Genomic DNA, 11,514 nt, shown 5'->3' with positions numbered 1-11,514 from the left:
CCAGAGCCTGATCCAATCACTTAATCTGTCTGTGTCCTTTAGTAATCTATTGCTTCCATCTGCACAAGTTACTGTGCCACCTAACGTAATGTCATTTGCAAATTGGAAGTATGTCTTTCCTCATTAATGTCATTGACAGATAATGAAAATTTGAGGCCCCAGTACAGATCACTGCGGAACGTCATTCATCACATCCCAATAATATCAGTCCATTCCTTTTATTCCTATTCTTTATATCTTGCCTCCCAACTAATTATCAACCTATGTCACAAGGTTGCCTCCAGTTTTGTGTGTATTTGTCTTTGATCATCGAGTCTTATGTTGAATCATATTAAATGCCTTATTGAGGTCCAAATAGACAACATCCATAAACTCATCCCTATTCACCATGTCAGTGCCATCCTAAAAAAAAATGCAAAACACATTAATCAAATATATCCTATATTTTACAAGTCTATACTGACTCTCATTGCTGAATTCATACTTGGTCGAATAATCAGTCACTCTGTTGTTGATAGATTCAAGCAATTTCCCCACAACTCACATGGAGGTGATAGGTCTATAGTTACCTCGTTTTACTCACTCTCCTTTCTGAAATAATGCAGGGACTCTCACGTTTTATCAATTCAAAGACACAATCCCAGAATTTAGAGGTGGAATACGAAAAAACAATCTTCCGGGAAGTAAAAAAGACAAGAAATGGATTGGAATATACACTGAATCTGTAAGAGGCAAACGTGTAATAAAGGCAAGGAAAGGAGATGGATGAAACCCCTAAAGAATTACGCTGCCTTTCTTAATCATTTCAATTATTTTATGAATTTCCAAATTAAAGTCAGTGGATATTTCACTGCATTCTTTATCTCCTCTCTGAATTTACTCTGCGTCGCTGCATAAATACACGTGTTGGTGCAACAGCTCAAAAGCTGAAGCATATATCCGCCTTCCTGCAGAATGAACCTGGGGTCAGTGAAATTGGAACCTGCGAAATATTTACCATTTGTAAATCGCACATACAACAAATTTATAACATATAAGATCCATAACAGGATGAAACTGCCCGATATAGAGAGCAATAAAATGATAGACTTTCTCCGGCTCTCCATCTCTGGGTCACTCGGATTGTCTCCATTGCTGTGAGCTCGGAGTCTCCCGCGGACTCTATTGACCGCTAGAATGCGTCTGATAGTCAGCACATTGAGCAAAATAATCAGAACGAAAGGTACACATGGGGTTACAATATGGTCCAGCCAGTTATACGCTGCCCAACCTGGTGAAGTGTAATATATCAACTTTATGCTGCAAAACCATGGCACGTTGTTCATTATGTACAATGGTTCATATATAAAATAAGAGGGGATGTCTTTAACACAGCTCAGAACACAGACCGTTCCTATAACGTTCGCAGCCGTTTTCTCTGTGCAATATTTTGTTTTCATCTTCTGGTAACAAATGGCCACACATCGATCAAAGGTGAAAGCAACCGTTAACCAAACTGAACTGTTTCTGGCTGCATACGTTAGGACGGCTATAGTACTGCAGGCCGGAGTGGTGGTCAGAAAACTAACAGGGAAATAAATACCACGGATCCGATTCAATATCACCCCAGTGATAACGACCAGCAGATCCGACACTGCCATGGACACCAAGTACCGTGTGATACATCTGGAGAGACCGCACCTTCCTCGGGACAGGATCACAATGGTCACCAAATTAGCTGTAAGGAAGGGAGCACAGGATAAGTACTGACAAATACGAATAAATATCTTACTGGTACATTGAATTCCTGACTGTAATACATTTTCTCGAGGAGAGATACTTAAAAAAAAAGAACTTCTACAATAAATACATCACTGTAATACCTTACATAAAATGCTCTTACATTAAGCAAAGACTTGTGCAATGAATACCTTTTATTAAAACTGACCTGCAACAGTTAAACTTAAACAAAGATTTGTACAATAAATACCATCAATGCCTTAAATAAAGACTCGTGCAATGTATGTCTCACTGTAATACCTTGTCAGCAGCAATTAAACCTGAAACAAAGACTTTCACAGCAAATATCTCACTAGAATACCTTACATAGAACATCAATACGTTAAAAAAAAAGGCTCGTACAATAAATATTTTATTGTAATACCTTATGGATAACATCAATACCTGGAACAAAGGCTTAACAATACATACTGAACTGAAATACTTTACCTGGAACAGCGATAGCTGCAAAAATCGGATAGTAAATAGCAAACACAAGACCTGTTACTCGAGCATGCATTTTAGCAAAAAGTGTAGGGACGTGAAGGCCACACGTTGACTGGGATACTTTCAAATGACCCCACATTTATATCTGACGTTCACTGCAGTGAGACAATTAGGTTGCATCATCATTAATGTTCCTTACAGTATGTTGAATAAACAAATTAAGGCAGTCATTTTCACGCTTATTCATTGTAGTCATAACAGGGAACTTTCACAGATTTATATAGTCATACACATAATCAGGAGTATGATGTTTGTACTGTTTATTTTTAAACGGAAACCCTTAATATTGACTGGCCATGGTGGAACTGGGTCCCACAAACTAGAGTCTCAAGTTTCAATCCTCTATTGATGCTGAGTTAGGAGATCTAATAATGGGCATTTCAAATGGCCAAACCGCCCCTTTCAATACAACCAGAAAATCATTCTCGCCCCTTATACTCGCCAGGCGATCCCTAAACAGAAAGTGCATGTGCCTGGATACCAGATGGAGGCACGTTTAGGTCCAGCTGATGCACTGCACAGTCTAGACTCACACACAAGGAATTACGTTGCAACTGGAGTCCCCGAAGCCGCCGCCGCCCGAGGCAGAACCTGCAAGAGAGGGAGGGGATACAAAGTGAAGCTTCAGTCACCCAAAGCGGATGTTGAGTGTTCGAACATAAACTGATTCATTGCAAAATATTAATATTAAACATTAAATAATATTAAAAGCTATGTAAATTCAACATCTGTGTTCACAGAACTGGTATTTAGCTACGAACTGCATTGGTGTGGTGGGTTAACTGTTAAAATCAGCTGAAGGAATTTATTTCCTTCCCGTTGTGGAAGCTCGGATAAAGGATTGGTGGTGATTTACGAAATGAGGCTCTTTGTTACAAAGTATATAATCTATTCTACATTTTGTGATAATCTCAATCTTTATTGAGCTGAGTAATCTCGATGTCTATGCAATGCGTTTTATGAAATCCACGCAGAGTTTTCTGCTGGCAATGTTCTAGCTGAAATTATGATGCATACAGATTATTAAACTCCAGGTTCACAGTCTGAGGCCACACTGTTCGGGATAACCTCCACCCTCCTGTATTGCAGTGACTGAACTGAGGGCGGATCCCCCCTCAGTTAACTACTGCTATGTCTCATTTTATGGCTAGCCTCCATCCCCTTGGACTGCAGTGAAAGGACTGTCAGCTGATCCTGTCTCAGATATCTGCTGTTATGTCTGATTTTAAGGATAGTCTCTGTCCCCTGGGACTGTTGGCTGGTCCTCGCTTGGTTATTTGCTGTTATGTCTGATTTTGGATGTTTTATTTTGCGTGTTCTCCTTAGTATTATCATGTGGAAAGTTAATTACTTTTTCTAATGCGGGGCTTCCCTGTTCTATAACTTAAAGCTGACTGTCAGATGAGGTGTCGTCCATCGCACTCACTATCTGACAACATGCTGAGTTCCTGACAGAAGTTACCGACAATCGGAAATGGGAAGTTGGAGACCAATCTGCCCGTTCTCCTTTCCCTTTTTACTGATCTTTCTCACTCTCACTCACTCTCTCCCTCTTTCTATCTCCCTGTTTGTCCGTCTCTGTTGCTCCCCCTGTCTCTTTCTCTCTCAGCCTCTCTCCCTCTCTCAGCCTCTCTCCCTGTTTCTCCAGCTATCTCAGTATGTTTTTTTTTCTTGTCCCATCTTTCTCTTTCGAACAGGTATTGTAGCAAAAGAAAACACACTATTCAAACCAAAGTTACATGTGGATGCACATATACACCAGATACATTTTGAAGTTTTAAAGCTTCTGTGAGCAGTTACTGGCGCAGCTGATCCCCAGATGTTTCTAAGTGTAACTTGTTGCTTTTTCACTTTTTTTTGGCAACAAAGGCGATCCATGGAAGCCGATCAGTGTCCATCTGGCCGTACTTCTGCAGGTTCAGTGCCTTCGAAGTGCTCTAAGTATTTTTGTAAAATTAACACCAAAGGTTAATAGGCCAGATGAAATGAGTTGAAGTTAAGAGCGTTGAAGGAAATTGTGAATGATGCATGACATCGTATTATCCAAGGAACGTATTGAACTTATTGTGGACACCTTGTCAACAGTGGAGGATGAAACAGTAGGCCAAACTAATGTTAACAAAAAGTGGGAAAATTATGTTACTCAAGGAGATAAGGGGCGATTAGATAGAATCACCATAAGGAAGCTCAGGGGACATTTATGATGCAAGGGTAAATAGATCAATGGTTTTCTCTTAATCAAAACATTACTGTACATCACAGAGCTTGGGATTGGTGGCGATGTAGCATAACATTTCACTGAGTATCGGAAGTGTGAATCTGAAGTACAATCTCACATCAGGTGAAATCCTCTTCGACTGTGGAGTAAATTATCACAAGTGACTATCGAGGCCAAGTCAATCACATCGTTAATGATGAGCTAAAGGAAACAGCCAAAAAGATGTTGAAGGTCAAAGGGAACTAGGACGAAAGTAAATACTTCCAGTTTACCGTTTGTCATTGCTCGGGTGGCTGGAGTCGAAAAAGCTTTTTTGTGTTGTTACATTTCGGAGATTTTAGCTTGACTCACTGTAGACTAACGCTGCGCCCACATGCATCATGTTTTTCAACCAACACGAAGGAAATTAACTTGCTGCACAAAATGTGTGTGCTTTTCTAATTTAGGAAAGTTTTAGATGACAATTATTTCTGTTTAACAGCAGATCGCTTCGGTGCAACTGGGAAAAGGAATCAAGGATAAGGAGTCGGTCAGTCAGACCCACAGGCTGTATCACCGTTAGATTATGGCTAGTCTGTAACTTAACTCTACTTAGCCATCTTGGTTCCATATCCCACAATAACCTTAGCTCAGAGAAATCTATCAATCTGTTTTGAAATTTCAATTGAATCCCACCCTCAACAAATTGCTATGAGAGTTCCAGAGTTAAGATCATAGAATAATGCAGCACAGAAAGAGGCAATTCAACCCATCGTACCTATGCTAACTCTCTCAAATAGCTACAATTAGACCCACACCCCGATTTTCTCCCCTCGCCCTCCAAATGTTTCCATTTAATAATATATCCAGTTCCCTCTTGAAAGGCAATGTGGAATCTGCTTCCAAGAGCTTTTTGGGCAGTGATTTCCATATCATACAGCTCGCTGTGTAAAATAATTTCTCCGCATCTCCCTCGCTGTTTTGTCAATGCTACTATTAGAAAAAATGTATTTTCGCACTAAATTTGAGAGAGACAGACAGAGATGGTTGAGCTTGTTGCTTTGTGCTTGAGAAATTGAATTCAGTTTTGGGTACGAATTAGAAGAGAAAGCCTAGGCTTGTAGAGCAGGGTATCAAAAATATCGTAGCGTGAGTGATTTAGAGTGATTTACAGAATAGAAGAAGGCCAATCGGTCCATTGAGTCCATGCTGGCCCTTTGTGGGCTGAGGAGCAATCTAAACAGTCCCACTGCCCTGCTCGATCCCCGTAGCCCTACAAGTTTATTTTCTTCAAGTGCCCATCCAATTTCCTTTTGTTCCATAAGTCGGAAAAAGTAGAACAGAAAATGAATCAAGTAGGGAGATGGCGTTTGTGTGATCTTAGGTTCGGGTTTTAACATCCTGTAAGGTGCGTGAGGAAGGAAAACTGTGATGATAAAACGTTCAAAGATTTGCGTATCCGATGTTAAACTGGTTCCAAAGTGAAGAAGAAATGGTAATCTGTCTGGGACGTTCAGCTACTTAAATAAGAGAATGTCACACATGGATCAGCATTAGTCAGAGCGCAGGGGAAGCAACATTCAGATGGGACTTGCTTTCTTTCTTCCGTTCTTTTTCTTCCTTTCTTTCTTTCTTTCTTTTCCTTCTTTCTTTCTTTCTTTATTTATTTATTTCTACTTTCTTTTCCTTCTTTCTTTTTTCATTCTTTCTTTCTTTCATTCTTTCTTTCTTTCTTTTCCTTCCTTCTTTCTTTCTTTTTTTCTTTCTTCTTTCTTTTCCTTCTTTCTTTCTTTTTTCATACTTTCTTCCTATCTTTCCATCTTTATTCCCTTCTTTCTATCATTCTTTCAGTCTTATTCATTTTCTTCCTTTCTCTTGTTCTGTCTTCATTCTTGCTTTATTCATTGCTGCCTTCCTTCCTTCGTTTCTTCTTTCCATCCTTCCTTCCTTCATTTTTGCCTTCCTTTCTGCCTTCCTCCCATCTTCTAAAATTATTTAATATGAACGGTGAATTGAAATGCGACATCCAAATATTTTGGCCTACAGGACCTCAGTATCAGAGATTTTATTGTGCAGACTCTCCGTGTGGTTATGACACTATACATTCCTACACCCACATTTAAGTCACAGTGTACCTGACCCCTGATTGGCATCCTTCCATCTGTGAAATGTGACGGGAATGCAGCCTCAGAATATTGGTGAGGTCAGATGAGATCGTCTTTTGCACTTCGTTTGATAGCTGAACAAGCCGATTCCGGAAAGGCAAATGTTGTCACAAGTGCCACACGTGAATTTGCCCCTTGGTGTGATGGTGCGTGATGCTCTCTGCTGATGCCTTATTTGTGTGGCTGGCGTCTGCTTTAAATGTGTTAAATGCAGGTAGGATAATTTCGTAAACTGTGGGTTCCAGGTTAATGTAAGCCCAGGAAATCAGTTGTAGGAACATTGGAACAGAAGGAAGCCATTTAGTCCATTGAACCTATTCCACCATTTAATAAGATCATTGCTTATCTGCAACCTAACTCCATTGCCCGTATCCCTTAATAACTTTCATTAACAAAATATATCAATCAGAGTTTTAAGTTTAACAATTGATCCAGCATCAATTGCCGTTTGTGGCGGAGAGTTCCAAACTTCTACCAACCTTTGCATGTAGAAGTATTTCCTCATTTCATTCCAGAAATATTTGGCTTTAATGTTCACATACACCATTCTTTAACCCTTCTTCAAAGGAAAGAAAGGGGGAAAAAGTAACGTAAGCTCTGGCCATTGTTTTCCAATCCTTTATGTCTACAGGCATGGCGCTGGAGGACTGGAGGACTACTAATGTTGCACCACAGTTTAAAAAGGGAGGAAAGGTAATGAGCAAGGTTATTAATGAATACTTGGTAACTATCTTCACAAAAGAGAGGCAGCATGTAGACATTGTAGTTAAGGAGGAAGAGTATGAAATAATGGATGGTATAAACAAAGTAGAGAAGAAATATTAAGGGTTTCAACATATTTGAAAGTGGATAGGCAGGTCCAGATGAAATGCTACTACGATCCAGGCTGCTAACAGAATCAAGGGAGGAAATAGTGGAGGCCCTGACCACCATTTTCCAATCTTTTATGGCTACAGCTGTGTTGCCAGAGGACTGGAGGACAATGAAGATTTTACCATTATTTAAAAAGGGAGGAAGGGATAGATCCAGTATCTAGAAACCAGTCAGCCTAAACTCAGTGGTGGGCAAATTATTGGAAACATTTCTGAGGGGAAGCATAAATCCTCATTTAGCAAGATCTGACTCAAAAGGGACAATCAGTATGGATTTGTTGAGGAAGGTCGTGCCTGGCTAACTTGACTGAATTTTTTGATGATGCAACAAGGAGGGCCAATGAGGAGAGTGCGATTGATGGAGTATGCCCAAACTAATTCCACCTTCCAGCACCTGGTCCATAGCCCTTCAGGTTACAGCACTTCAGGTACATGTCCAGGTACTTTTGAAATGAGTTGAGGGTCTCTGCCTCCACCATTGATCCGGGCAGTGACCTCTGGGTGAAAATTTTTTCCTCATGTCCCCTCTAATCCTTCTACCAATCAGCTTAAATCTGTGTCCCCGAGTAACTGACCTCCCCACCAGGGGAAATAAGTCCTTCATGTCCACTCTATCTAGGCCCCTCATAATTGTGTACACCACAATTAAGTCACCCCTCAGCCTCCTCGGTTCCAGGGAAAACAGCCCCAGCCTATCCAATCTTTCCTCATAACTGCAACTTCCGAGCTATGGCAACATTCTTGTAAATCTCCTCTGTACACTCTCCAAAGCAATTATGTCCTTTCTGTAATGTGGTGACCAGAACTGCACGCAATACTCCATTCTGCTTATTCTACTTGCAATAAATAGTCTGTGAAGTTAAGGTATGGTAGGGCAGATTGGCCGAGTGGAATGCGCAGCCTGTGGCATGTGGGAAGTCATGGACACACCATGTGTCCTAGACAAGCACATCTGCAGGACGTATCACCGGCTGCACAACCTTGAGCTCTGGGTTTTGAGACTCTAGCGGTGGCTGGAGTCACTGCGGTGCATCTGCAAGGCAGAGAACTACATGGACAGCAGGTTTAGGGAGGTGGTTGCACCAAAGGTTAGGAGCATGCAGGCAGATAGGGAATGGGTGACCACCAGGCAGTCTAAGAGAACCAGGATGGTTGTGCAGGAGTCCCTTGATATGATCTGACTTGTTAATCGGCTTTCCATTTGGATACTGGTGAGGGTGACGGTTCCTCAGAGAGTGCAGACAGAGCCACGTTTGTGACACTACAGGTGGCTCAGCTGTAGAGGTGGGGAGGATGAAAAGTGGAAGAGCAAAATGTTAGGGGATTTATTAGTTAGGTCAACAGACAGGTGTTTCTGCAGCAGTAAACGTGACTCCAGGATGGTATATTGCCTCTCTGGCGCCAAGATCAAGGATGTCATGCAGCAGCAGGACATTCTTCTGGGAGAAGGCGAACAGCCAGAGGTCGTGGTCCACATTGGTACCAATGACATAGGTAGAAAGGAGGCTGAAGTCCTGAAAGAACATTTCAGGGAGTTAGGAAGCAGATTAAAAACCAGGACCTCAAAAGAAATAATCTCAGGATTACTCCCAGTCCCACGTGAAAGTGAGCATAGGGATAAGAGAATTGAGTGATCGAACACTTGGCTGGAGAACTGGTGTAGGAGGGAGGGTGTCAGATTTCTGAGGTATTAGGATCAGTTCTAGGGCAGGTAGGACATGTATGGGATGGACAGGTTGCATCTTAGCAGGACTGGAACTGATATCCTCTCAGGGATATTCGTGACTGCTGTTGAGGAAGGTTTAAACTAGACTGGCAGGAGAATGGGAACCTGAGAGGGAGCTCAGATTGGAGGGAAGTAAAACTGGTAACTTGTCAGGGTGTGGGAACCAGGAGGAAATATGACCACGGTGCACAGAATACTGGAGGAGAGAGATAGCACGACAGTAGGGAATAGTAAGTTATTATGTGGGGTCAGAGTAAGGGAGAAAGTAATAAAGTCTAAATCAGGGTTAATGTTCATGTATGTGAATGCACGGTGTGGTTAATAAGACTGGTGAGGTACAGGTGCAGATTGCCATGTGGATTTATGATGCTGTGGCTACAACAGATGACTGGCTCAAAGGAGGGCAGGACTGGGTGTTAAATATTTCGGGATACAAGGTGTTCAGGAAAGATGGGAAAGAGAAAAGGGGGGGAGGGGTGGCAGTAATGATTAACGAGAGAATTGCAGTGTTGGGGGAAAAGGATGTCCGACAGGGGTCGAGGACAGAATTAATTTGGCTAGAGCTAAGGAACAAAAAAGGTGCAGTTACATTGCTCGGTGTTGTCTGTAGGCCACCAGCTAGTGGGAAAGGCGTGGAAGAACAAATTTGCAAGGAAATTACAGAGACATGCAAAAATTATAGGGTAGTTATAATGGGGGACTTTAATTATCCAAACATAGACTGGGATAATAGTAGTGTAAAGGGCAGTGAGAGGCAAGAGTTCCTAGAGTGTGTTCAGGAAATTTTTCTACAGCAGTATGTTGCTAGTCCACTGACAAAGGAGGCAGTGCTAGACTTGGTTTTTGGAAATGAGGTGGGCAAGTGGATCAAGTATCAGTAGGAGAGCATGTAGGGGAGAGTGATCATCGTATCAAAAGACTATGGAAAAGGACAAAGTGCATTCAAGAGTAAGAATAATTAACTGGGGGAAAGCCAACTTCAATAGGATGAGAATGGAGCTGAGAAAATAAATATGATTCAACAGTTGGCAGGAAAACTGGTAGCTAAACAATGGGCTACCTTCAAAGAAGAGATAGTTTGGGCACAGTCAACATATGTTCTCTCGAAGGGGAAAGGTAGGGCAAACAAATCCAGAGCTTCCTGGATGACATAGGAGGTAAAGATTAAGATAAAGAAGTAAAAGCGTGCTCATAACAGATGCCAGGTAGAAAATACGACTGAGAACCAGGCTGAATATAATCTGGAGGGGAAGTGATAAAGCAAATAAGAGAAGCAAAGAAAGAGCATGAAAAGAGACTGGCAGCTAACATTAAAGGAAATCCCAACCTTTTCGATAGACATATCAATAGTAAAAGGATGGTAAAAGGAGGAGTGAGGCCGATTAGGGATCATTAAGGGGACTTACACATGAGGGCAGAGGGCACAGCTGAGGTATTAAATTAATACTTTGCATCTGTCTTTACCAAGGAAGAGGATGCAACCCAGGCGATGGTGAAAGAGGGGGTGATGCAGACACGAGAAGGATTTAAAATTGATAAAGAAGTCTTAGAAACGCTGCCTGTACATAAAGTGGATAAAGCACCAGGACAAGATGAGATGCTTCCAATGATACTGAGGGAAGTGAGGGTGGAAATCACAGAGGCACTGGCCATAATTTTTCAATGTCCCTTAGACTCGGGGGTGGTGCCAGAGGACTGGAGAATTGCAAACGTTACACGCTTGTTCAAAAAAGCACATAAAGATAAGCCCAGCAGCTTCATGGCAGTCACTTTAACTTCGGTGGTGGGAAACTTCTAGAAAGAATAACGTGGGACAAAATAATAGTCACATAGACAAATGCGGGTTAATTATGGAAAGCCAACATGGATTTCTTAAGGGAAAATCATGTTTAACCAACTTGCTGGAGTTTTTGAGGAGGTAACAGAGAGGGTTGTTGAGGCCAATGCTGTTGATGTGGTGTACCTGAACTTTCAAAGGGCGCTGATACAATGCCACACATCAGACTTGTAGGCAATCTTTGAGCTCATGCAATAAAAGGGACAGTAGCAACATGGATACAGAATTGGCTGAGAGACAGGAAACAAAAAGTAGTGATTGACAGATGTTAGTCAGGCTGGAGGATGATTTGTAGTGGAGTTCCCCAGGGATCAGTGTTGCGACCCTTGCTTTTCCTGATATATATTAATGACCTGGACCTTGGTGTCCAGGGCACAATTACAAAGTGTGCAGATGATATGAAACTCGGAAGCATTGTGAACTCTGAGGAGGTTAGTGTAGAACTTCAAAAG

General features: G+C 41.7%; 1 protein-coding gene across 1 annotated transcript; it reads right to left on the bottom strand.

The window, feature by feature from the left end:
- Positions 1–809: 809 nt before the first annotated feature.
- On the bottom strand, positions 810–2,278 carry LOC137348713 (probable G-protein coupled receptor 139). Its single transcript, XM_068013970.1, has 2 exons — positions 2,209–2,278; positions 810–1,717 (listed from the first exon to the last, which is right to left on the bottom strand). The coding sequence occupies exons 1-2, from the start codon at positions 2,276–2,278 to the stop codon at positions 810–812; spliced, it is 978 nt and encodes a 325-aa protein (XP_067870071.1).
- Positions 2,279–11,514: the final 9,236 nt, after the last annotated feature.

The sequence above is a fragment of the Heterodontus francisci genome, chromosome 34 (genome assembly GCF_036365525.1).
Source record: "Heterodontus francisci isolate sHetFra1 chromosome 34, sHetFra1.hap1, whole genome shotgun sequence".
Lineage (NCBI taxonomy): Eukaryota > Metazoa > Chordata > Chondrichthyes > Heterodontiformes > Heterodontidae > Heterodontus > Heterodontus francisci.
The sequence above is the reverse complement of the archived record's forward strand: the minus strand, read 5'-3'. Positions and strand labels throughout refer to the sequence as shown.

What these genes read in the sequence shown, in the direction of transcription:
- LOC137348713 (XM_068013970.1), bottom strand. Translation starts at nt 2,278, where the DNA reads ATGCATGCTCGAGTAACAGGTCTTGTGTTTGCTATTTACTATCCGATT. An exon ending in TGCAGCTATCGCTGTTCCAG is followed by an intron (nt 1,718 to 2,208) that starts GTAAAGTATTTC and finishes CCTTCCTTACAG; the next exon opens with CTAATTTGGTGACCATTGTG.